The 27,420-nt window shown below is 40.3% G+C and overlaps 1 protein-coding gene across 7 annotated transcripts in view; it reads left to right on the forward strand.

Moving 5' to 3' along the window:
• The window catches only part of LOC111146952 (propionyl-CoA carboxylase alpha subunit), a 397,121-nt gene that overhangs the window by 189,477 nt on the left and 180,224 nt on the right, over positions 1-27,420 (forward strand). For all 7 annotated transcript variants that reach the window (XM_022502699.1, XM_022502702.1, XM_022502704.1 and 4 more), the window contains 2 exons: positions 484-559; positions 16,861-16,971. In XM_022502699.1, coding sequence (XP_022358407.1) covers positions 484-559; positions 16,861-16,971 — 187 coding nt within the window. The remainder of the gene's footprint in view (positions 1-483; positions 560-16,860; positions 16,972-27,420) is intronic.

Raw genomic sequence — 27,420 nt, forward strand, 5'->3', positions numbered from 1 at the left:
AGGAAGACCCTTCTGATTTTCTAATACAAGAACCCTTTGCGTCTGGGTGTTATGTGTAAAAGCCAGCTAAGCGGGGTGTCACACTTGAAAATGACGTTCTCGTAGGGAGAGAAAAAACAAATCTTGCCTACTCCTTCCCTATCCCAGATGTTCATATTTTATCCCAGATCATGTTCACATTTTTATACCTTCCCTTTTAAACATTTTATGCTTGTTTTTATTATATTGTGATTGAGCTCAAAAAGCTCTTTTCTGTGATAGTGAGTGTAGGAGAAATGTCTGAAATAGCTTGATTTTCATATTTATTTAGTTTTAAAATTTTAATTGCCATACTTTATGTTACAAACTAAACCACTGAAGTTTCAAAAGATGTTCTGGGAAATCTCTTAGGAATTACTTTGATTTTTATTAGGATGCATTGTTTGACTTTTAGATAGATTGATAGATACCGATGTAAATTGTTTTTTGTTTGTTTGCTTTTAGCTGATCACGTATGGTTCTGATAGAACTGAAGCACTGAAGAGAATGGAAGATGCGCTGGATAATTACGTAATTCGAGGTGAAAACAAACATTTGGGTCTTAATATTCTACATGGTGTCCAGTTTTAGAAAACAGCTTGAAGATACACTAGAGAATTCAGTAGAAAATGTGCTTACTGTGTGTTTCAATAGAAATAAGAACTAAACTGATAGTCCTATACTTTATGTATATACTTTCAGTTATTTAATTAAACTTATGATTCATGCATGACCTTTCATGACCTTTCCTAGATGAGCATTTAGTATTTTATGTACTGTATGGAAAATGGTTCTGTATTCTGAAGTCTTTTATTGGCCAGTGCAGCAAATTAGCTATTTACTGTCTTTTGTCATTGTCGATGATGTTTTGAAAGATGAAACTTGAAAATGTATAGAGATATAAAATATAGTGACATACAGTTGACTGACTTGGCAGTAGAGGGTATAACCCTTTGTGTCTATAAGGGCAAATTATAAAATATTCTCTAGCAAATGTAGTTTTGTTACCTCATGTGCACATAGGTCAGTTCTAATGCTTAACGAAGTGTGATCCTACAAGCCTTTAGGATGTAAAGCAATAACTGACTTAGGAGTAATCATTTTACTTTTATATGTACATATAAAGGATTTTATCTTTAGTTGATCTCTACATCCAGTGTGGGGCTGAGCTTAAGAGTTGTGTGCCTCTAACCAACTTAGCCAGTCAGGTCCCTCGCAGCCATTTTATTTAAATAATGAAAGCAAAGTTATACTTATTCCTCTTAAGGAGTAAATTACCTTATAACTTGTATTAGCAACTTTTCATTAGTTGTGAAAAGATCATTTCATTTTAGTCGAACATAAATTATCATCAGCTTCAGAATAATGGAGTTTAACATTGAATTTAAAGTGTAAAATACAAGTTCACTTTGAGTTATGAGTGAGTACTGGGGGTCTAAGTGCATTCCTTGGGAAGGACTGGCCTGGGTAGTTCTGTGCTTTTCTCACGGCTCATTAAAACAGTGGCGCTAGGAGGCTTGAGTTCGGAGGCTGAGGGGGTATAACAGTGGTGGCGTGTGATCACCTAGCCCCCATCTAGCCCATACAGAGCTTTATACTCTTTCAAAAGGATTCCCTTCAAGGGGGCACAGCCTGTAAGTCAGAAGGCTTGGCGAGTAGACAGAAACTTTGTGTGAATTAGAAAACGTGCTCTTTTCTCAGGTGTGTTCAACTGTGAAACTGAGAGCCCAGCTTAGCAGTGGAGCACATCAAACCCTTAACACTGCACCGTTGACCCAGTGCCTTTGTGCAGTAAACAGTTCATGCAGGTGTACAGTAGTGGCTCGAGACAATTAAGTGACTTCGTTTTGTTTTGTTTTGAGACTGTGAGCGGTGGGATGGCGTGCTGGCTGGTTGAGGGGAAGGGCAGGGCAGGAGGGAGAGGGAGAATCCCAAGCAGCCTCCTTGCTGACATAGGGTTCCATCTAATGACCCTGAAATCGCCAGCTGAGCCAAAAATTGAGAGTCAGATGCTTAACGGGCTGAGCCACCCAGCGGCCCCTAGTGACTCTTTTTACATAGCTACCTTCCTCTGCTCATTTTTGTCCATGGCGATTAGTAGGCATCCTGTCCTCACTTTGCCTCATTCCCTCTTGTTAGATCTGGAGAAACTTCTTACCTCCCTTTCCTTTTACTGTCAACTCTCTTTTCTTAACATTTGTTAACTAACAGGTAACAGTGATACTATCTAATCTTATGTGCTAGTGATTCACCTTTGTCAATGGAAGGAAAACAGCTCTCAAGTGAACTCAGATGTAATAAAAAAAAATCAGTAACATCTGTATCCAAAGCATGTACACATTTGAAAAATCCCCTTCACATTGTTTTTAGCTCATTCTCTACTTCATTTTTAGCCTGAATTGTGGAGTAGTTACTATTTTTTTTTTTTAAACTCTGCCATGTTCCACCATAAGCAGCAGTTACATATTTTCTGTGTATATTGGTTAAGTAGGCCTGGAGGGGTCTGTTTTCCTTAGAAATTCTATCCCCCCAAATGGGTGTTTGGAACACACATCTAATTTGGGTATGTGTTTTTCTCTATGTGTTTAACTACACACACAGAGACATGAACAAGGTATTTGGGACTGTTACTCCCAGAGGCCTTTAAAGTATCTGTAAGAGTTTTCTAGATTCCTGCCCCCAACCAGTATTTTTGCAATTTTTTTAAAAAGTGGTTCTTTTTTTTTTTTTTTTTAAGATTTTAATTGTTTATTTGACAGAGAGAGAGATACAGTGAGAGAAGGAACACAAGCAGGGGGAGTGGGAGAGCTAGAAGCAGGCTTCCCCCTCAGCAGGGAGGCAGATGATGGCTTGCTCCCAGGACCCTGAGACCACGACCTGAGCCAAAGGCAGATGATTAACGACTGAGCCATCCAGGCACCCCGGTATCTTTGTAATTTTTATTGTGGTTGTTGAATTATTGGATTTTGGCTAATTTGAGTCATGCTCTAGTGAGCTTGAGTGATAAATTCATGAATTTGAGATAGTCAATTTGAGTAAGAATATTTTGTCAAATCACATCTCTCTTAAACTTTGATGTAATTAGTGGCCTGGCACATGGGCAGTTTGTCAGAATATTTGTGTTGTGTTCTACTCTGGCTTCTGAAACGAATGAATACCCTTTCATATTTACAGAATACACTTTCATGTTTTATATTTAAATGAATGTTTGCCACTAGTTATTACATGTTTATTTTATGTTTTAAAAGGATTTTGTTTATTTACTTCTCAGAGAGAGAGAGAGAGAGAGAGAGAGAAGGGGAGGAAGCACGAGCAGGGAGAGGTGCAGAGGGAAGAAGCTGACTCGCTGCTGAGCAGGGAGCCTGATGCAAGGCTAGATCCTAGGGTCCCCAGGTTATGACCTGAGCCAAAGGCAGAGGCTTAACTGACTGTGCCACCCAGGTGCTCCTAGTTACTACATTTTAAAATGAAGTGACTTAAGTATGGAGTGGTAGTAGGCTTGCTGTTACTCTCCTAACTTTCGATGTATCATATGTAAAATAAAATGTGTTTCATTGAGCAGATAGTTTTTTTCCAGGCTTAGTGTGAAATTTCTGCCTTTGGTTCACTGTGATACAATAGAAAGAAATCACACAGGTCTGGGTTCCTATCCTGTCCTGACACCATTTAGGAACTGTGATTTTTGTTCAGTTACTCTCTCTGAATCTCATACTCCACATTTAAAAATGGAGTGTTAGCCTCTGCCTTATAAGTTAATTAACTGAGATTAAGTATGGTTAAGAGATTAACTGAGGTTAAGTATGTAAAAGGGCTTGGCAAAGTAATAGCTCTGTAACTTCAGGTCCTACCTTCTTTTGTCCCTCTCTCATTACAATGATAAAACTACATATTTAAAGACCATATATCAGAAATTATTATCCGTCAGTTAGCGTGATATGTGAAACCGATGAAGCCATAGATAAACAATATTGAAAGTCCATTGTAGGCCGTTCTTGGTGCTGTGTCCTCCTTCTCTGCTTCTTCAAAGCATTTGCCATAACTGTAATTCAAATACTAGTTGTCTAATTGCTAAATGTCAGATTATCTCATAAGAAAGTTAGGTGTGTGAGGGCAGTGATGGTGTTATCTTGTTTACTCATATATTACTAGTGCTTAGCAGTGCCTGACACATGGTAGTTGAGTAATACGTGTTGAATGAAATAATGAATGAGTGATAATATCCCTGTATCAAGGCGCTTCTAGTGAACTCAGAATGAAACAGACAGATAACGTGAATTCATAGATGCCCTAATGGTGGAGTGAAAAAATATGGTGGAAATTGAGATGGGGGGGCCCTTTTTCTCTCCTCACCTCTGTGTTTGGTTCTTTGAAAGCATGTGAACTGCCTTAGGACTTACGGTGACTCGGTTGAGAGTACCTCGCTTTGTACTATCTTTGAGCAGCTCCTCAGGGTGACAGTATTTTTTAAAAGACTGAACTCACTGTGGAGGGAAAGTACAGGGGATGGGCACACTTGGGAGTGTTTGGAGTGTGACTTGGTCTTACCTTTGGGAAAGTGGCCTGGCATCGGATGTTCAAAGTGCATGCTCTTTGACCTACCTGTTCAGTCTTTAGGAATCTTATCCTATGAGTTAAAAGACTGAATTGTGCAGTGATGTTAATGAGGACATTTATGACAGCACTGGTTACCGTAGCCCACATACTAACCAATTGAGGTGTCCAGCAGATGGGTGGACTGAAGGAATTACTATGCATTTTTAGGGTAAATTACTGCTTAGCTGGTTCTTGAAGGCATGTCTGTGCATATTGTCAGGTAGGAAGGCAATTTGCAGAGTGAGGTATGGTGTAGTCTGACGTTAGTTAAGCCAACTTTCCCATCCTACAGTATCTTTATCGTATTTGGATGAGAATAGAGAAGGCTGTGGATGTATACACATCAGATCAAAACACATATATAGTTAGCTCAAAAGGTTTATCAGAAGTTTGTTTTCTCTTGATATATTGCTCACAGGCTTTTTATTTTAGGTATTTTCTTTCTTTCTTTCTTTTTCTTTTATAAAGATTTTATTTATTTATTTGACAGAGAGAGAGATCACAAGTAGGCAGAGAGGCAGGCAGAGAGAGAGGAGGGAAGCAGGCTCCCTGCTGAGCAGAGAGCCCGATGTAGGGCTTGATCCCAGGACCCTGACACCGTGACCTGAGCCAAAGGCAGAGGCTTAACACACTGAGCCACCCAGGTGCCCCTATTTTAGGTATTTTCAAACCTAGAGAAAAGTTGAATGAACAGTACATTGCACACCTGTATGCTCTTTGCCTAGATTGCTAAGTTTTTTTTACATCTTTTTTCCCCTCCGGCTCTCCCTTTCTCCCTTTCTTTGCCTTCTCCTTTCTCCTCCTTTTTGCACGTCTTCCTTCCCTTCCCTCCTCATTTTTTTCTCAAGCTATTTAGAAGGAAATTGCAGACGTCATGATACATGACTCCTAAATATTTCAGTATGGATCTTAAGAGTAAGATCATTTTCCTGTGATTTCCAAAATCACAACACTGTTATCACACTCAAGAAAATTAACAGGCATCTCCTGGTATCATCTCATGTACTGTCCATACTCCAGTTTTCCCTGTTCTGCAAAGAACTGTCTTCTTTAAAAAACCTTTTTTTAATCCCACCCACAATCCAGTTGGAGTTTACACATAGCTTTTACTCACGTCTCTTTATTATCTTGCTCTTTTCCTTTTTGGATTTCGTATCATAAACTCTTCAGTAGAGTCCCGGGTAGCTGACTTGCAGAATGTCTCACATTCTAGATCGGAGGTTTCATTATTGGTCTGGTCAAGGCACTTGGGGAATGAGCTGGAGAGATGGGGGTTGCAGCTAGAACAAGCAATTCAGTCTGAATTGGTGATTTTGAATATGGTGTAGTTAACGAACCTTAGATGGATTTCAGGGTGTGACTCTGGGACTACGTGGCTAAAGTAAGAGAATAGATTATTTGCAGTGAGATCCTAGGAGCTGAGAGGTGAGGATGTTGCCTGGGTCATCCACATAGGGTGACGGGAGTTAGGATCTGAAGGAAGGTCATGAGTCAGGTGACATAAAGTCTGCAGCAAATACTGGGTTATGACGAGGATGTTGGTAGGTGACAGGGAATTGGAGAAGATTTTTTGACCAGATAAAATAAACCTCAAGGAAGAAGAAGTTTCTCCAAGGATTAGAAGAAGTAATGTTCTAGAAATGGCTGTGGATCTCAAGGACGTATGTGAGGGTTGCTGGAGAAGTGAGGTTTTCATGTCCTGGGATGCTCTGTCCTCTTCTTACCTGAGGACCTTCATTGTTAGGCTCTAATCTAAGCAGTTGTAACAATAAAAAATACAGTGACCTAGGAAAGATACAATTTAATTTCTCTGCCATGTCATAATCTCAAAAGGAGATTGTCAAGGGCTTAGATTCACAGCAAATGGTTTTCACTTGGGGGCCCCAAAGTGGCTGCTTTTATGCCCGTCATCCAGCCTCAGCAAGAAGGTGGCAGGGAGAGTTCACACCATTTTTTTTCTGTTCAAGGTATAACCTAGAAAGTACCTTTATTTTTGTCCCCATTCTATTGGCATTTAATCACATGGTCGTACATAGCTTCTGGGAACTTGGGAAATGTAATAGATGTTCAAGGCAGCCATATACTAAGCTAAAAAGTGGCATTTCTTTTATTAAAGGAAAAAGAATAGATATTGGTGGATGACTGGGGAAGTGAAATATATATGTGTATGTGCTCATTTCTGGAAACATACACACACAAGAGCAGAATGAGTAAGATGGTGTACTTACAGGGTGTGGAGGGAGGATCAGGTAGAATGTTTGGCAGATAGGAAACAAAGTACATGGAATGAAAAGGAGAGACTTCTTTGATTTCACTTTTAGAATTCTGACAATATTTCAAAATAAAATTATTAACGTTCTGGGGAAGAAATTCAAAATGGAGTACAACCAAACAAATGGATATACTGTATGAATAATCATGGTGATTGGGTGGGGAGGAGGGAGAGGAAAAAAAAATCTAGCCTTAAATAACTGTTAGCCATATTTTGACTGGATACTCTCCAGCTAAATACAGCATTATAAACAAACATTAAACTCGGGTTAATAGGTTTGTGTGTCCTACTTCATGGGTTAGCAGTTCTGAAACCAGTTTATGTATGTTCTGGAATTGAGGAAATAAATACATGGATTTTGGATAAGATGACATTTCTCACTGTCCGAGAAAGAAGTTAAAGATGCGGAAATGGATGAGGATACAGTGAGTCTTGCGGTGTTGAGTTGAAACTGGGGGTATCCGTGTAAACTCGTGGTTTGTAACATAGATTGGAATGTAAGTGTACAGATATGTTTGTGTGTGTGTGTGTGTGTGTGTGTGTGTGTGTGTTTGTGTGTATATATATACATATTCTGGAGCTCAGGGTTTCTTTAGTATTACTGACATTTTGGGGTAGACAGTTTTTTGTTGTGGGGGCTGTCCTTCACACTGTAGGGTGTTCATCACCACCCTTGCCCTGTACTCATTAAATGACAGTAGCATCCCCTCAGTTGTGACAGCCAAGTGTTTCCGGACACTGCCATATGTTATGAGGGAGGGGGGCAAATCACCCTCGACTGAGAACCACAGAGAGGTCATGGAAATATTGACACCCATAGCAATGAGCATACCAAGAACCCAGATCTTTTTTTTTCCAATACCATTGTCTCATAAATGGAACCAGCACTCCATGGTAAAATGGCTGATTTCTGGAAGAGTGTTACGATGAGCCTGAAGCATCTTGTATGAGAAAGCAGTAAGTGCTCACCGATGATGATATGTCAGAAAGACACAGGAGCCAGCTCTCAGGGGTTCCCACTGGCCAGCCTGGGAAAACTTCAGCAACAAAATAAATAATGTTAGCAATGGGTTAAAGCCCATTGTCATACTGGCATAAATAGGTAAGAAAGATAAAAGAGGGAAGAGGCACAGCTCTTTTCTACATTAGATTTTTAATTAGTGTAGAAAAATGCCTACTTGTGCCAAATTGTTTATTTAGGTAAGAATCCTCAATGACAGTTGCTAAAATTAGTGGGTGAAAATATGAGCAACAGGTATTTGCATAGTTTCATAGTATATCCCCAGGAGATACTAATTAATTATAGTGGGAAATGAAATATCTTAAAAATGTACAGACCTAGCAGTTTACCCAAATGATCACAATTAGTATCACTGGTCGTGGGATATAGCAACATCACGTGCCTCTTGCGGTATGGTGCGCTGAAAACAGCACATCGTTTCTGTGATGTTCTCCTCAAAACGTATAACCTGGATATAATCATGAGGAAACAGCAGACAAACCAAATTGGAAGACAGTGTATGAAATAAAGGGCTTGCATTCTTCCGAAGTGTCAAGGTCAAGAAACACAAAAGTGGATCAACCTTATCTAGATCAAAGGAAACCAAGGATATGTGACAACTAAATGCAGGATTAGTTCTGAACCAGAAAAAAAAAATTTGTGTTTTGTAGTAAAGGTCATAAATGAGACAGTTGGTGAAATTTGAGTAAGGTTTGCAGATTAGATAATGATACTGTTATCAATGTTAATTTTCAGATCTGGTCATTGTACTGTGATTACATGAGAGACTTACCTTGGTTTTAGGAAATACTGAAGTACGTAGAGGTAAAGTACATCCTGTTTTTGACTTATCCCCACATGTTTAAGGAAAAGAAGTGTGCGTGCGCGTGTGTGTATGTAAAGAGGGAAAAAATGAATGATAAAACAAATGTGTTAACAGATGTTACAATAGGTGAATCTGGGTGAAGGATATACAGTAATACTTCATACTATTTTTGTGAATTTTTTATATTCTGCAATTATTTAAAAAAAAAAAAGTTAAAAAGATAGATGAAGAGGAGCATGCGCCCCCTCCCCACAAAGCTAAGGAATTTCACTTAAGGAATAAAAACAGATGCATTTTTGATTCCGTATGATTCATCTGATGAATTCTAACGGCTAGAGGGCTTAAAGAAATTGTTTCGTAAAGGACAGGAAAGGAAGGACAACTTACTGTCTTGTTGGCTAACCACTTAGTTGTTCAAATAATATTTTTTCTCCTAAGTTGATTGTGAGCTTTTGTTAACATAAAAAATCTTGCAGAGCAGAAATGTAACTTGGTTAAAGTTAATTTCTGAGTCCCCATGAAATTTCTGAGTCCCCATGAAATAAGCAGTGGCTTTTGGCCTCCGTTTGATCCTGGCCCTGTGTGCAGCTAATGTCTGGCCAGTGTTTTGGAAACAGCAGGTAGTCAGGAGAAAGCGGCTCCTAGGGGTCCTCTCTTCTGTGGGCCTGGTCGTGATTTCCCATGCAGATGGGACCCCGTGAACTTTGGCAGGGGTCATTTTGAATTCCCTGTCTAAAACTCAGAGCCATAATTTTTATGAGTATGTGATTAATAATATCGTTGAAGTTATAAACTGTGTCTCAGAGTACCTCTGTGGCCGACTTCATGTTTGAACAAGGATCAGTTTAAAGAGCACTGTCTTTCCTGGGACAAGGAAAGAAAGTAAACTCCGTACAAAATGATAACTTTCAGATGTGTAGGCTATCTCTTAACAGTTCCATGATTTTTTTTCCCATCTATCTGCTCTCTTGAGCTTTTAGGAAAAGAAAACAGTTTTTTGATTAGTCCCCCATTTGGCTTTAGAACTAATTACTGTACAGTAGTCTTTGGAGTCAGTGGAGGCACCTAGATTTTGGTTGTCTGCCATTAGCCACTGTTTCATCTTCTAGTCCTTTGGAAAGAAAAACAGATAATGAGTGGGTTTTGCATAGTAATCGGTAATATTTTATTCAGAGAACATTTAAAGAGAAAGTGCTTTTGTGTAGTAATTTTATTCCTGAAGCCTCTTTTTGCAAGATAAAAGTCTGTTTTCATGCTCTATTTACTATTCAAGTAGAAAGATTTTTGAAAATCTGGGCTTCATTTGTGTGCTTGAATGGCTCTGCTCTTTGATATCCAAAATGTAAATTATTATTTGCTTATAATAACTTTGACTTAATGTTTTCTAAAATCACTTATTTTTCAACTTTGAATGTGGAATAAAAGTACAACGTACCATTTATCCTGTAAAACTGCATACATTTTAATTTTTCGATGTCTTCAGTCACAAATTGATCCCTGGGTGTCAGAAAGCAATCTTATTTTTGTTCAGATGATCATTATTTCTGAAATCTGTGTTAGGGTTTCCTGAAGACAGTCTGATGCCAGCGACTTTGGCATCGGCCTCACAGAGGAGCAAGAAAATTTATACTGTCACTAGGCTGTCACAGGAGAGCCTGTAATGTCAAATACGAAACATGAGTCCAAACAGTATTATTTTTATTTAACTGAAGGACAAAAAGCCTGGGAGTTTACATTGCCCTTCTATGTAATTTACTATTTACACATAAACTAACAAATGGAAACATTCTGAAATATTAATTTGCACATAAGAATACTTTTTTTTTGGAAATAAAATCCAGCTGCACCTTGATCTTCTAATTTTCATCCTTTCCAGCTCCTTCTTTAATATCATATTTTTTCCAAAACTTCAGTTATGGTGCAGGAGTAAGTTACACACGGCTGGCTTTGTCTTGCATTTCTCTGTTCCCCATCCTGGATTCCTCCACGTGGACATCTGCCTCCACGCTTTCTATGTTCTGGGTGGCTCTGTGTCCTAATTGGCCTTCTCTTCTGATCTCTGACCCCTTGGACACCGTCAGTCTCCTCTCCCAGTCTTCTCCAGTTTAACTTGTCCACAGTGAATCCGATGTTTTCCTCTCAACTTGTTTCTTTTCTGTGAAGTGGTGGTTTCTATCCTGTAGCGCGCCAGAGCCAGAAGTGACTCATCACCCCCATTCTTTTTTTTTTTTTAAATACAAGCTTTTATTTTATTATTTTTAAAAAAGATTTTATTTATTTGTGAGAGAGAGAGAGAGAGAGCGAGAGTGAGCACAAGCAGGCAGAGTGGCAGGCAGAGGCAGAGGGAGAAGCAGGCTCTCCATTGAGCAAGGAGCCCGATGTGGGACTCAATCCCAGGACCCTGGGATCATGAGCTGAAGGCAGATGCTTAACCAACAGAGCCACCCAGGCATCGCACAAGATTCTATCTTTAAGCAATCTCTCTACTCCCAACATGGGGCTTGAACTTGAAACTCTGAGATCGGGAGTCACATGTTCTTTCGACTGAGCCAGCCAGGCACCCCCGTCTCCCTCATTCTTGACATCCACTAAGTCGCCATGCCCTCTCAGCCTACTGAATCTCTTTCAGACCCGCTGCTTTTCTCTGTCTGTGTTGCTCACACCCTTGCTGTGGTTGCGGGGGTGTGGTGGGGGGGATGGAGGGGACTTGCCGGTTTTCAGCAAGTCTCCTGCAGTTGTCAGCTAATGGTTTTTTCCATCTTCACTCCCCACCCCTCCCCCGTGCCCTTCCCAGTAGCAGCCTGCATAATTCCTGGAGCTCAGACCTGGTTGTACCTACCCTGCTTCACCCACTCTGGTTGCCCTCAAGAGAAGTAGAATCATTGCACAGCTGTCAGGCCGGCACGTCGCTGTTGCGCTTCCACATACACCCTCTTTCCTTTGCTCATGCTCTTTGGCCATCGTGTACTTCCTTCAGTTCTCCCCACAGAAATACCTGGTGGTTTCCATTTGCTTTTGACAACAGTAAGAATTCTTTTTTTTTTTTTTTTTTTTTTAAGATTTCATTTATTTTAGAGAGAGAGCAAGCACCCGTGTATGGACCCAAGAGCAGGGGAAGGGCAGAAGGGAGGGAGAGGGAGAGAACCTCATGCAGACTCAGAGCCCTGAGCGGGCAGCCTCTGTAGGGATCCGTCCCAGGACCCTGTGATCATGACCTGAGCCGAAACCGAGAGTCCTACAGTCCACTGACTGAGCCACGCAGGTGCCCTAACAACAGTGAGAATTCTTAACTATTTTAAGTTTCTTCTTGATATTACCTGCCTTTGTGTCCTTCTGTGTCTTTCTCTATTTCCTCTCCCAGCCAGGAAGTTTTGCCTTCAGTCTCTCCTACTTTCCTTTTCCTGGAAGGCCACATCTGTTGTTGCTAATGCATAGAAATCTCTCTGGTGAGCCATACCCTTTTCTTCTTCAAAAGTGCTTTAGTTTTGTCTGTTTGTAAAACATACAGCAGAAGGATTCCATTCCCTTTCATAGGAGTCTTTTATTTTAAATTTTTGCTTACTGAGTTCGTCTTTCTAAGCACACGAGCACATCATTTTTATTTACCCAAATATCACCTGTAATATAGGCAGATGTCACATTTTTGCAATGATTTGTTAGTTATATTTGTGTCATCAGAAGTTTTTTACACCTTCCAATACTTTCCTCATAAAAATATGCATAATTGCAACAGACTTCTGACCGTTCGTTGTCAAAAACTGTCTAAGTCATTACCCACAGAGCAAGGCTGGGAAACTGTGCCTTTGTCCAGGGCATGTCCTGTGAATGGTACGTACTAGATCATTGTCTATAGGTAATAACTTCTTCCATGAAAGTTTAGCTATGGGAGGGGCATTAATATTTTAATTTGGAACTTTCTCTAAATGTTTTGAGGCAGTTTGAGTAGATTGCAGATTTTTTTTTTTAAGATTTTATTTATTTATTTGACACAGAGAGAGATCACAAGTAGGCAGAGAGGCAGGCAGAGAGAGAAGGGGAAGCAGGCTACCCACTGAGCAGAGAGCCCAGTGCGGGGCTCGATCCCAGGATCCTGAGATCATGACCTGAGCCGAAGACAGAGGCTTAACCCACTGAGCCACCCAGTTGCCCCCAGATTTTTTTTTGTAGAACTTTAGTCATACGGTATCCTGAGGCAGGAATAGAGATGCTCTGTTTTGCACGTGGTTGCTAGCCAGCGTGGTCTAGCGTGCAGCGATGCCTAGAGCAATGCCTAGTTGGATGTATTAAGTTGGTTGGCTCAGAGAGAGGAAATCAAATTGAAAGGTGTTCCCTTCTCTCCCCATATGTATACATTAGAGTTCAGGTTAACGTGCTGTAACAAAGATTCTCAAATACAGTGGTATAAATAAGATAGAAAATTATTTACTACTTTTTTTGGGGGGGGGAGGGGGGGAGGGGGGGCAGTGGGAGAGGGAGAGAGAATCTCAAGGAGGGTCCACTCCCAGCACAGAGTCCAACATGGAGCTCGATCTCACAACCCTGAGATATGACCTGGGCTGAAATTAGGAGTCAGATGCTTAACTGCCCGATCTACTCCGGCGCCCCCAAAATTATTTACTTCTCATTTAACTCTCTGGGCTGGTCTGTGCTGAGGGGGCAAGTTTGTGTTCTGTAGTCATTCCAGGAGGTACACCCCTTCCCCCTCCACACCCCTGTTGTGTTCCTGTGTTTCACCTTCATTTCCAGAGTGGCATTCCTGCCGTATCAGGAAGCGCATAGGAAGAGGCAGGAAAGGAAGCCCAAGCAATTCTTTTCAAGTAAGCAAGGCTGGAGTTGGACACTTTGCTCTACCTTCCCGCCCCTCCTCTAGGAATTAGTTTGTCAGGTCCAGCTGTAAGACAGATGGGGTCCTTTTGTTCTTCTGAGGCTCTGTTACTGTGGAAAAAATGAAAAGGACATTTTAGGGGAAACCCACAGGCTGCCATAGTTTTCAGCATATATTGCTGTTGTAATTTCTGTTTTATTAAACTTGAGATAAATGATTCAGTCTCTCTGAATCATGATGTTCTTACTTTTTTTTTTTTTAAAGATTTTATTTATTAATTTGACAGAGAGAGAGATCACAAGTAGGTAGAGAGGCAGGCAGAGAGAGAAGAGGAAGCAGGCTCCCTACTGAGCAGAAAGCCCGATGCGGAGCTCGATCCCAGGACGCTGAGATCATGACCTGAGCCAAAGGCAGAGGCTTTAACCCACTGAGCCACCCAGGCGCCCCCATGATGTTCTTACTTTTAAATCTCTTTTCTGCTTGCCATTTTCTTATTCTCTGACTCGTTACGGAAAGTTCCCCCAAAGCGGGCGCCATACTGTCGTTCAGTGTTGGCTCACGCCGTCTTCCCTGTGATGCCTCATTGCATATGGGCAGTAGCCACAGAGTCAGTGTTGATAGGTAATAATTAATTCGCTCAGAGTATCGACATTGCTGAAAACCTTATAGCAAATGGGAGCAACCCTTTTCCGGGAAGGGCCAGACAGTTAACCGCTCCGACTTTGTGGGTCACACGGTCACTGTTATAGCTGCTTGACTCTTGTGGCACATACGTCGGCTGTGAACACTGCTGTATTCCAGAAACACTTGATTTATAAAAATAGGGGGTGTGGATGGGTTTGCAGGCTGAATTTTCTGACTGCTGCCTATTAGGATGGCTGTGTCCTGTCAATAAAGAGTTGTAAACTTGGAGGAATGGGACCCGTGCCGGATGGGAAACCGGAAGTTAGGGAGGAAGGTCGTCGCGGAGGCTCTGGGTGAGGCGGGGTGCCGTGGGATGTGTCTGTCCTGCACGCTGTCTTCTGCGCTGCGGCCGTCCCGCATGAAAGGATGACAGCGAGCTCAACATTCATGTGCCAGTGCCAGTGGCTGGCATGGCCTCACGCATCACGTCCTTTGGACCTCATGATGAGAAAGCCGAATAGCTTCTGTTGCGACCACCATCTTAGAGATGAGGAAACTGAATCTTTGAGAGGCGAAGTAGCTTACCCAAGGTCAGGGGTAGATCTGGTGCGTGATTTCGACGGTCTGATTCTTTGCTTCCTTTGGAATTATTTTCGTGAAAGTGAGCACTCTGTAAGATTGAATAGCAAGATCAGAATCGGGCTTTCTAGGTTTGTTTTGCAGCAGAACCGTGCAGATGAGGACGTTAAGGAAGTGGGGTGGAGAAGGTGGAAGGAATTAGCAAACCTCACGCTCTAGTCCTGCTCCTCTTGTGGAAGCCGGAGCAAATTCCTGCTTCCCCTAGGTTTGACAAGATCCCATCCTCCTTTTTTATTCCTCTTTACATCTTTGTAATGGGTGTGACCAAAATCAGATACTCCCTTCCTGAAGTCCTTCTGTCTCACAGAACTTCCCCGATGCCCTTCCAATGCTTCTTGTGGCAGTTTCCACAACTACCACAACCAACTGAACTTTGTAGGACTCCTTGTGTACTAGGCTCAGTGTTTCTGAGTTTCCTGTTGGATCACAAGCTTCTCTCCCTTTCCCTCCCCTTCTTTCTTTTCTTTCTTACTTTCTTTCTCCTCCTTTACTACTGACGGAAGTATACTTGACATAATGGACTTCTCTGATGTAGTGTGTTCAGATTAATGAGTTTTGACATGTGTCCACCTGTGAAGCCATCACCACAGTCAAGCTACTGAATATTTCTATCACCTCCAGAAGTTTCTTCTTTGCCTTTGCAATCCACTGTCTTTCTATCTCTGTTCCAGTGCAGCCAGGTGATCTGCTTTCTGTCACTGTAGGTTGTTAGACTTTTCTGAAATTTTACATTAACAGACTCCTACAGTAGCCTTGTTAAATTCAGCATAGTTTGTGTATTTTATAAACATTTTTAAAAAGATTTTATTTATTTAATTGACAGATCACAATTAGAGTGGCAGGTGGGGGGTGGGGAAGCAGGCTCCCTGCTGAGCTGAGAGCCTGATGTGGGGCTGGATCCCAGGACCCTGAGATCATGACCTGAGCTGAAGGCGAGGCTTAACCCGCCACAAAAGGCGCCCTCATCCTTGCGAATTTTAGTAATTCATTTCTTTTTATTGCTAAATAGAATTCCATTGAATGGATAAATCACATTTTGCTAATTCATTCGTCTAGTGACAGACGTTTAGATGGTTTCCAGTTTTGACTATTGTAAATGAAGCTAATAATTTTGTGTGTAACTGTTTGTATAGATATAAATTTTTATTTAACTTGGGCAAATATTCAGGAGGTACTAGTCTGAATCATATGTGTGAGTATGTGTTTAACTTTCTAAGAACTTCCCAACAGTTCCAAAGTATTTGTGCCATTTATATCCCCACCACGGTGTGTGACACTTCTGTTGTCCCACATCCTCACTGACACATATGCTATTTCTGTCTTTTAGCCACTTAAATTTGGTGTTTGGGGCATCTCATTGTATTTCTTTGATGATGATGACGTGCGACAACTTTTCATTTGTGTATTTTCTTTTGTGAAATGTCTGTTCAGATCCTTTCCCCATTGTTACCCTGTCATCTTACTATATTTTAAACATTTTTATATATTCCAGTTGCAAGCTTTTTGTCTGATGTTTGTGTTTTGAACATTTTCTGTCAGTCTGTGGCTTGCCATTTCATTTGCTTAACTGTATTCTTTGAAGCAGACTTTGAACTTTTGATAAAATATACTTTCTTTTTTTGCGGCTCATGGTTTTTGTGTACTACCCAAGAATCTGTTGCCTACCTCAAGATAATCAGAATTTTCTCCTGTATTTTTCTGTAAGTCTTAGAGTTTTAGGTTTTACATTTGATTTGTGGTCAGTTTGAGTTAATTTTGGTGTATGGTCTTAGTTAGGGTTTTTCTTTTTTCCCCAAATGCGTATCTAGTTGTTTCGGTTTTCTGAAAAGACATTAATTTCCCTCTTGAATTGACTCGGCAGCGTAAACTTCCCGAGTTTGCGTTTGGTGTTCTATTGCTACCGTAGCTTCAGACGTTTTTTGTTGTTACTTGAAGTCAAGGAGATGAGTAGTCTTGTCTGGTTTTTGCTTGGTCATAAGACACAGATGATAAATTGCTGTAGATGGGAAGAGACTTTTAACGGACTCGTTCTCTAATCCAATCTGATACCGTTTTATTTTTAGGTGTTACACATAATATTGCATTACTCCGAGAGGTGATAATCAACTCACGCTTTATAGAAGGAGACATCAACACTAAATTTCTCTCTGACGTATATCCCGATGGCTTTAAAGGTTTGTATGCACTGAAGTATTTTACTGTGTTAAAGTTATTACTTTTATACCTTATTATCATGCATAATTTTTCTATTTTGGAATTAAGACTTTTAGCCCATACTGTACTTGATTTATTAACATAGAGTATCCTAGACTATTGACATTCGTGATTTTGAGTATTCATGAGTGACTCATGAATGTGCAAGAATCCATTGTTTTGTTGAGTGAGGAATTCAACTATGTAGAATGTGGTGTGAGTCCAGTGTTGAAGCCAAACATGTAGACGGAGCATTAGCCTGCCTGATCTTCTGGTTTCTGAAAGCCAGTTCAAATTTGTATTCCCTGCTGCTCCATTATATGGGGATGTGCAGGAACTCTAATGATTAAAACTTTATGAAAATTAGCACCAAAAATTTCAGAATACCGCATGCTATTTAATGAAAATGAAGATGTTTAGGAAGATTATTGGTTTTTTTTTTTTTTAAGATTTTATTTATTTGACAGAGAGAGAGAGATCACCAGTAGGCAGAGAGGCAGGCAGAGATAGAGGGGGAAGCAGGATCCCTGCCGAGCAGAGAGCCCGATGCGGGGCCCGATACCAGGACCCCGGGATCACAACCCGAGCCGAAAGCAGAGGCTCTAACCCACTGAGCCACCCAGGTGTCCCAAGATTATTGTTTTTATTTGTAAAATGAAGCTTTTAATAGTTATGAGGGGAATGTGAAATTTAGCACTGTGGAGTTGCCAGTGCGTGTTTCCAGTGGTAAAAAAGTTGCTCAAGTGAGAGACAGAGAAATCCCGTTAGTGAGCATTAAAAACGTTGTTAATATATGAGATAAAGAAACCAGCAGGTCTTCCATGTGACTTAATAGAAATGCTATTCAGGTAAAAGTCAGAAGTGTGTACATATGTTTCCGATGAATTTGGGGATATTTGAAGATGAGATTTTCTTTCACAAATGACAAGTGTTATTTATATCCATTTAGAGTGCTTTAGTGTGTGAGATAACTCAGTTATGTTAGGTGCTGCGTATAAAGTCAGGTCTGCTTCATGTATTAGGCTTTTGAAAACATTTACAAAGCAGTTTCTTAGCTTAGATTTTACAGGACAGAGTTACTGGTTTGATTGTTCTTTTAAAACTTCAGTGTCCGAGAGTTTTATCATTAGTACCAGGGGAAATTAAAAATGATTTTTATTTGGGGCCTTGAAAGAAAAAAACTAATGAATAATATGTTCTTTTTCCTGAACTTTTGAATTTTTACAAATATAACCCTAACATGAACCACACAGTTTTACACTTGTGTGATTAGTTCATTCAGATGTCTACTGCTGGTTCATGAAGTCAGGAACCACTTATGTTATTGCTTTTAAGTGTACACCTGGCAATTCCAACATAATAGTTACTAAGTGAATATTTAATGAATTAATGGTAAAAATCTTATTGGTAGTATGGATGAGAAGGGACAACATTGGGTATTTTTAACTGCACATGCATCTAGATTACCATTGTGTTCTGTTTTGATCCTAACATTCTGGCCTCTTGTCCTTTCTAAAGTTTTACTTAAAAGTTATAGTAAGTTGCAACGTAGACTCAGGATTTCTGTATGCTTTATTTTTTAAGTATATATTTTTAAAGATTTTATTTATTTGACAGAGAAAGACACAGTGAGAGAGGGAACACAAGCAGGGAGAGTGGGAGGAGAAGCAGGCTTCCCGCCGAGCAGGGAGCCTGATGCGGAGCTTGATCCCAGGACCCCAGGATCATGACCTGAGCCGAAGGCAGAGGCTTTAACCCACTGAGCCACCTAACGAGTGAGCCACACAGGCGCCCCTATCCATATGCTTTTATGTCTACCTGGCTCATGCATCGGTGAAGGTGATGTGTTACGAAACAGTGGGCAGAAGGAGACAACCAGGGAACACTTCAGGGAACTTTTAGAACAAACATATATATGCAAATATATTTATGTGTACGTCTGTATTACACATATCCAGTGTTAGGTCTCATTACCGTGGAGAAGAAAATGAGGCATTTAGAATTTCTAAATTCTAAATATATAGGTTACTATGTACTGTACATTTGGCAGTAGTACAAAATGTTCCATGTTCTTAAGAAAACTCAGAATTCTACTTAAAAACCTAATATTGCCATTTTCCAGGATAAACTTAATATCTTATATTTTTGTTTTGATAGGGCGTTACCAGCATGGACACTGTAATTCTCTTAATGCTCGTATGAGATAGGAACACAGTTTTAAAAATCGTTATAAGTTGTTAGAAGGACCATTATTTAATCTCTGCCTTTATTTTACATGTGAAGAAACCAAAGCTCAGAGAGATTGATAAGGCAACATGGCCAGTAATATAATAAAGCCAGTAACTGAACTTAGAGTTTCCACTTCCTGTTTCGGTATTTCTTCAGTTCTGCTAGGATTCAAAATCCTAAATCATGAGGGGTTTTTAGAGTACGCTCTATGTTGTTGCTGCCTGTAAGCACTTCAGAAATACACACCTAGCTCTGGCATTCTTAGCGTGGACCTCTTACTGTCTCCCATCATATTATTTTCATGTCCGTTCTTCTCTGAATGGCTGCTATCTCTTGTTCTTCATATCACTCTATTCGCCTCTCTGTGTTTTTCCCTAGAGCAGGTATTTGATATATTAAACTGTATCATCTTTGATTGTTTGATATACGTGCCTGAAAGAGACAGCAGGAAGTGGCCACTGAAGTTAATCCAGGATCTTCTCCATATGTTTGAGGCCAGGTCATTTTGCCCCTTTGGGATTACCCGTCTGCTTCCCATCTGTCCAGCTATCCTAGGCACTGTTCACAGGCAAGTGCCTGTTTTTATGACTGCGTAAAAATTTTCTGTTATATATGTTTATTATCCCAATTTATTTGTAGACTAGGACAGTGTTACTAAAGGTTCTAAGGCTGACCTTTGGAATGACTCTGCTTAAAACTAAAACATAGGATACACAGGAATGTATTCTTGATATATACTTACTAGGTTCTGATGTTGAAAAGCTATTGTTCTTGGATTTTGGAAAATAAATGAAAATGGGGAGGATGATATTTTGATTTTGGAGTAAAGGGAAAATGAGGAAGAAAATATTTCAAGAGGTATCATTTCAGTTGGCCTGGAATGAACATTTAGACTCCTTTCTCTGCTGCCTTGCTACAGTTTAAGCTTTAGCCCCATCAAAGGAAACGAGCAGAATTATTTTTCTCTTCTGGAAAGTTGCATATCTTTAGTGAAAATTTGATTCAACACAAGTAATATACCATTAATTATACTTCTTTCTTTGCCGTTAAATTTAGTTCTGTATTTCTGTACCTTTAGAAGTGGTGTAACGAAATCAGTGAGTTTCGGTTTCGCAGGATATTATGCCTGGAGGGTCTTTTGGCTGAGTTAAGAGAGAAACTAGAAAGAAGAGTGTAAGAAAAATTGGGGCCAGAGGTTGGTGAGCCCAGGCAGGTGGGCAGTAAAAGCTCATGTCTTAGGGTCTAGCTTGTGATAGTGGTACTCTGATACTTGGATGGTTGTGTTGTCTTTGAGAATTCAGTCATTATGGGTGCCTGGGTGGCTCAGTGGGTTAAGCCTCTGCCTTTGGCTCAGGTCATAATCTCAGGGTCCTGGGATCGAGTCCTGCAGCGGGCTCTCTGCTCGGCAGGGAGCCTGCTTCCTCCTCTCTCTCTCTCTCTCTGCCTGCCTCTCTGCCTACTTGTGATCTCTTTCTGTCAAATAAATAAATAAAATATATTTTTTAAAAAAGAATTCAGCCATTAAAATAATCAACAAATAATTGGTGTTGGCTCTCGAAGAAATTGAAAAACAAGTAACATTTTCCTTGCACTTAAGGAGCTTACATCACAAGAGAAGTACATACATAAAGAACTATCTACGCTACAGGACAACATAAGTGCTAAGTGAAGATAGAAGCAGAGCGTCTAGAGCATGGAGGGAATCAAGGATGAGTTCAAGGATTAGGTAGCGTTTAGACCATTGTAGCTCCTCTCCAAGGACTGTGTAAGGTCGCTGCTGCTCATCTCTGCCTCGTCTGTCCTTTCTCATGAGATGCTGGTAGCTTGAAATCAGCCTTGGAGAAAGTACTTACCACAAGGAAACTGGCAAATGCTGTAGGCTGGTGTGTTTCCTTTCCCTTCATACCCAGCTTGGTTGGTAATCATTTACCAGCAAACCGGTGCATAATCCTTTGGCAAACAGAGCCATTAGGACAAAGGAAAAGGATCTATAGGGTGGAAGACCTGGAGGAACCCCTGAGAACGGGAGGTGTTCTAGAACTCCTAAGGGAGTCAAATGACTGAGTTTACTGAAAAATCGTAAGAACAGTTAATTAAGGACATTAAATTAGAGGAGAAAGACTTTAATAAACTAAGAACTGTCATTTTTAGAAGTGTTCAGCAAAACAAAAGATGGGATGGACACTTCTAAGAACCAAATTAGTGACCCTAAGGAATAAATGGAAGTTTCTCAAAATATGTAGTAAAAAGGTATAGAGAAGGAAATAATGTGTGAAATCAGAGATGTGGAGAGCAGACCCAAGAGGTTCTGTACATACATAATAGTTTCGTGAAGAGAAAATGGACAAATAAAGTAAGGCTAATTTAAAAAGAAGTAATAGGGGAGGTTTCTTTCTTTCTTTCTTTTTTTTTCACTGTTCTTGAGAAAACCTTGAGGTGTCATTGGAAAGATTTGCTGAGTTTCAGACAAGATTAATGATAATAAGTAGCTCTTAAAGGCATACCTAGAACAAAACATTTTTGAAATTTTTAGAAAGAAAAAAGAAACACCAAGTCATATGCAGAGAATATAGACTGAAATCATCTTCAGACCCCATAAACTGAAAATGAGAAAATCTTAAAATATCTACTTTATTAGAAAGAACTTGACCCAAGAGTGCTATACCCAACTAACATATCCTTTGTTTCTTAGTTATGAAAAGAGATTTTAAAATAAAGATTCAGAAATAAATCATTATATATACCTTTTTGGGGGAAATACCTGAAGAAAGTGCTTTAACCAATTTGAGTTAAAGATGACAGGATGCCTGTGTGGCTCAGTGGTTAAGAGTCTCCCTTTGGCTCAGGTTATGATCCCAGGGTTCTGGAATTGAGTCCTGCCTTGGGCTCCTTGCTCAGCAGGGAGCCTGCTTCTCCCACTGCCTGCTGCTCCTCCTGTTGGTGCTCTCTTTCTCTGACAAATAAATTTAAAAAAAAAAAAAAAAAAAAAAAAGCTCCTGGGTGGCTCAGTCAGTTAAGCCTCTGCTTTTGGCTTAGGTCATGATCCCTAGGTCCCGGGATCAAGTCCCACATCAGACTCCCCACTTGGTAGGGAGTCTTCTTCGCCTGCTCTTCCCTCCCTCCCCCCATTCTCTCCTTCTCTGTCTCTCTCTTGCAAAAATAAATAAATAAAATCTTAAAATACATACACATTTTTCCCAACCACTGAATTGGCTTTATTATTTATTGTTTTATTATTTATTTAATTTTAAGTAGGCTCCCCACCCAACATGGGACTCGAACTCTTGACCCTAAGATTAGGAATCAACATGCCCCACTGAGCCAACCAGGCACCTTTGTTTTTTGTTTTTTTGTTTTTGTTTTTTTTAATTAATTTTTTTTAAAGATTTTATTTATTTATTTGACAGAGATCACAAGTAGGCAGAGAGGCAGGTAGAGAGAGAGGAGGGGAAGCAGGCTCCCTGCTGAGCAGAGAGCCCGATATGGGGCTCGATCCTAGGACCCTGGGACCATGACCTGAGCTGAAGGCAGAGGCTTTAACCCACTGAGCCACCCAGGCACCCCAATTTTTTAATTTTTTATAAACATATATTTTTTATCCCCAGGGGTACAGGTCTGTGAATCGCCAGGTTTACACACTTCACAGCACTCACCATAGCACATACCCTCCCCAATGTCCATAACCCCACCCCCCTTCTCCCAACCTGCCTCCCCCCATGAGCCAACCAGGCACCTTTGAATTTAGTCTTTTAAAAACGCAAGCCCATAAGGACAAAGAGGAGATAGCATTCTGGAAAATGAAGAGCCAAAAGATGATTCTCAACTGACTTAGCAACTTAAGAAAGTTGAATCCTAAGCTGACAATGTGAAAAACTGGGAAATAACTCATTATCACCATGGAACCCTGCAGAAGTCTTAGCCACTATTAATTTCAAATACCTTGGGGAATTCCTATAGGCAGGATTCTTGTCTAAAATCTGTGGAAGATTTTCTCCATATTTCCTCCCTAACTCTTCAGAAGAGGGTGGCTCTTCTCCCCCCCGCCGGAAAAAGCTTTGAGATTTTTCTCCGTAGAGAATAAGATGCCCTCTACCCAGGGACACCAGGCACGTTTGGACAGAGGATTGAGTCAGTGTGGACATACTAAATGTGGTGATGACCCCTCTCTCAATGATCATTCCCCACGTGGTTCACAACACACTGGCAGGCAGGCACATACCCTCAGTCCCCATGCTACAGTATCCTTCTCTGAGAAACCTAACCTGTCATAGAGAGATTACTACCAATCCGCCAACACACGAAGCCTACGTATGGAGCAAATGGCCAACGAAGGCACATCCCACAAAGGGAGGACATGCACGGCTCAGGATCAGGATATCTGTCATGATCATTTAAGACAACATTGGATGGGAAGGGAGGCACCAGATGACTGTTAAAAATAGATGACAGAACTAAAGCCACTTAAGAGAACACAGATCAGGCTTCTTAGAAACTGGGTCATGAACAGGGGACTGATAATGGCATGAGGTTTACAGAGGTATGTCACAGACCTTGGGGGTGCTGCTCTGTGATTTGACCTCCATGTGGTAACCACCAACTTAATGAGGAAGGCTGGGGGAACCTAGACATTATTTGGAGTTTGGGGCTCTTGTTTGAAATGCCCCCCACCCCACCCCCCACACCTATTCCCCAATCCCCACAAAGGCTAAGAAGGTGAGGACTAATGTGAGGAGGAAGTTCTTCTCCTTTCTTTCTCAAGTATATACTGAATCCATTAGGTTAAAGGTGGTGGTCTAGGGCCTCCGGATACTGGAAACTTTAAAAAAGACCAAGGCTTTTTAAATTAGGAGCTGCACCTTTTTCCACCCTGTCATCACCAGAGAATGCAGTAGAGATTTCAAGCTTTAATGCTCTTGAAGTTTTCAAAAGATGGATTTGAGAAACTCTTAGAGCTCCTCTCAGCCTAGGGTTCTAACTTTTAAGTAGGAGGGACTTGCTGCCGTTGAAGACATCTGCCACTAGAGTGTGAGGCTTTGTCTGTCCTGTATGCCATACTGGAGGTTCTCGCTGTTTCTGCTGCCTCACTGTTCAGGCCCCCCAGACTCCCAGATCATGCTTGTGAATCTTCCCCATCAGGATTGGCAGAGGTGAAAGGCAGGTGTCAGATTTCAGTGCTCTCTTGTTGACCTTCACACTTGACAAAGGGATAGGAGGAATCAAGAAGTATTTAAATACACTTTGTCTACATCCTGAAGTTCTAGGTGCTTAGGATTCCTCGGTCAGCAGAAAGACTTGCCCTGTATGGGGTTTTCATTGCTGGGAGTTAATAGGCAGCAGGTGTTCTCAACCCCCCTCATCGAAACCTCGCAGGTTTTTCCAGATGCGAACCTGCTCACAAATGTCAGTGCAATGCGTTTGCCGTGGCTGATTCACGTAAAGCTGGGAATTGAATGCAGGCACGTCTCCGTTCAGCACCAGAGTAGCACACCACTCCAGCCCGAGCTGCTGCCCTCTTGCCTGGACTCCGAACAGCCTTCTCACTGACCTTCCTGCCACCAGTGCACTTTCCAGTTCATCTTCACTCAGCAGCCGGAGTTCACTTACAGAACCAAATCACATCTTCCCCCTTACTTTAAAAGCCCTCAGGGCATGTATGGCTACACAAATTACAGTATATTCAGGTAAAAGACTGCTTCTCAACGTAAAAATGTTAGAAACTGCTGATTCATTACAAAACAGCAGTGAATCTCAAAAATATTTTTTTCAAAAGAAGCCAGACACAGAAGAGTCCATTTATATGAAACTAGAAAAGCACTTAGTTGCATGAAGCCAGGGAGGGAAAGCAGGTGTCTTGATTGGAGAGACTCAAGGGAACATTTGGGAGTAGGGGAAAATTCTAAGTAGATGGTTGTGATGTTTATATGGGCACACACATTTGTCAAAACTCTGGAATTGCATATTGAAAATGGACCCATTTTGTAGCAACTGGGACCTTGCAAATGGTACCTCAAAGTTATTGTATGCATACAATACATATGGTACCCCAAGTTAAAAAGAAAACCCTAACCTTGATAATGGTATCCATTGCAATTAGAATAAAATAAAAACTGCTGGCTTACCAAAAAAGTAATAAATGCTAGAAAGGTATTTGTTAAATATTGTCGCCTTTTCTAATTAAAACACTCTGAAATCAAAATTAAACTAAATTTGACTAAAAACCAATTAAAAAACCAATGAAGTTTTAATGAAAACTAGTAACAAACATAATTTTAAAGGAAATGCTATAAAAATTTCCCTTAAAGTCAGGAACAAATGAATTATGTAAAAGGACCATTATTATCAATCACTGTTTTAGAGGGTAAAAAGTCCAAAAAAAAAAAAAAAAGTTGGTTTAAATATTTTAAAAAGAAGAAATTTTGGGGGGTGCCTGGGCAGCTCAGTCATTAAGCATCTGCCTTCGGCTCAGGTCATGATTCTGGGGTTCTGGGATCGAACCCCTCATTCTGCTCCCCGCTCAGCAGGAGGCCTGTTTCTCCCTCTCTCACTCTCCCTGCTTGTGTTCCCTCTCTCCCTGTCTCTCTCTCTCTGTCAATAAATAAATAAAATCTTTAAAAAAAAAAATTTTTTTTCTTTTTCTATATATAATTGGGTCCCTAGAAAACCCAGAAGATAACTACTAAAAATTTCTAGAATAAAAGCACATTTGGCAAGGTCTGAATGCAACAAGATAAACATGCAAAGTTATGTCTGTCTCTGTTAGTAAGAGCCAGCTTGAAATGAAAATGGGAAAAAACTAGCCCTATTCAAATTAACTGAAGTATCTTGTAAAATGGTGGGGAGAAGTTTAATAGGGAAGACATAGAACCTATTTGATTCTGTAAAGTATAAAATCTTGTCGAAGAAGTAAGATGTGAACAGTTGGCAATACATAGGAGTTATTGTTTGGGGATACAAAAGTATAGGAGTGCTGATCTTTCCCAAATCGATACAGAGATTTTATGTCATTTCAGTTAGATTCACAAGGTCCACTACTTTAAGTGATTAAAAAGCTTATATGTATTCATATGTTTCTGAAAATAGCCAAGGTAATTATGAAAAATGATAAAATTGGCCCTCTGTGTATTAAAATGTATTGCCAAGCCAGTCTATCTAAACAATACGATATGAAGTATGAGAATGGAAGTACTTGAAAACAGAAAACAGAAAAGTAAATAAATATGTCAGTGTAAGGAATAGAGAGCTCATAAACAGAAATAAGTATATGTAGGAATTTTTCCTCTTACTATTTATATGAAATGTTAACCCCTTAATTTGTACCAAATACAATGAATCCCAGATAAAGATTAATTATAAAACATAAAACTGAGGAGTCTAGTCATTACCTAGAGATTGAAGTGATCTTTTATTTACTTATTTTTAAAGATTTTATTTATTTATTTATTAGAAAGTAGGAATGTGCGTGGGGACTGGGCAGAAGGAGAAGGAGAAGCAGACTTCCTGCAAAGCAGGGAGCCCAACACAGGGCTCGATCCCAAAACCCTGAGATCATGACCTGAGCTGAAGACAGTTGCTTAACCAGCTGAGCCACCCAGGCACCCCTGAAGTGATCTTTTAAATGAATACCAAAAAGGTTTTTTTTTGAGAGAGAGAAAGAGTGTACATGTACGTGAGCAGTGGTGGGGGGACTGGGGATGGGAGGCAGGAGAGGCAGAGGGAGAGAATCCTAAGCAGTCTCTGCCCAGCGTGGAGTTTGATCTCAGGACTCTGAGATCACGACCTGAGCTGAATCAAGAGTACAGTGCTTAACCGATTGAGCCATGTGAGAGCCCCTCAAAAAGATTTCTAATGAAAACTAATGATGTGACAGTGTTATGTAAAATGTGGTGTCTCTGTGGCAAAATGCTAAGCCCTAAGTTAGCATTTTTAAAAAAATTTTAATTGGCCCATAAACTTGAAATTGAAAGCTGTGTGAAAAAAAATTTTCTTTTTAAATTATTATTGTGTTTTTTGGACTTCATATGTCAATTGCAAATTGTTGAAATTTCGCATTTGGACTTTTTGTAAGTTTAAAAAATTACTGTGTCTGTATTACACCTTGGAACCTACAAAAATAGCAGATATATTTTTTAAAAACTAAAATAAGTTTTTTAATATATTACATACTAGTATATACCATAAGTATAATCTAATAATATCTTGTA

Source organism: Enhydra lutris, unplaced genomic scaffold (genome assembly GCF_002288905.1).
Source record: "Enhydra lutris kenyoni isolate GAN:26980312 unplaced genomic scaffold, ASM228890v2 scaffoldscaffold15, whole genome shotgun sequence".
Taxonomy (NCBI): domain Eukaryota; kingdom Metazoa; phylum Chordata; class Mammalia; order Carnivora; family Mustelidae; genus Enhydra; species Enhydra lutris.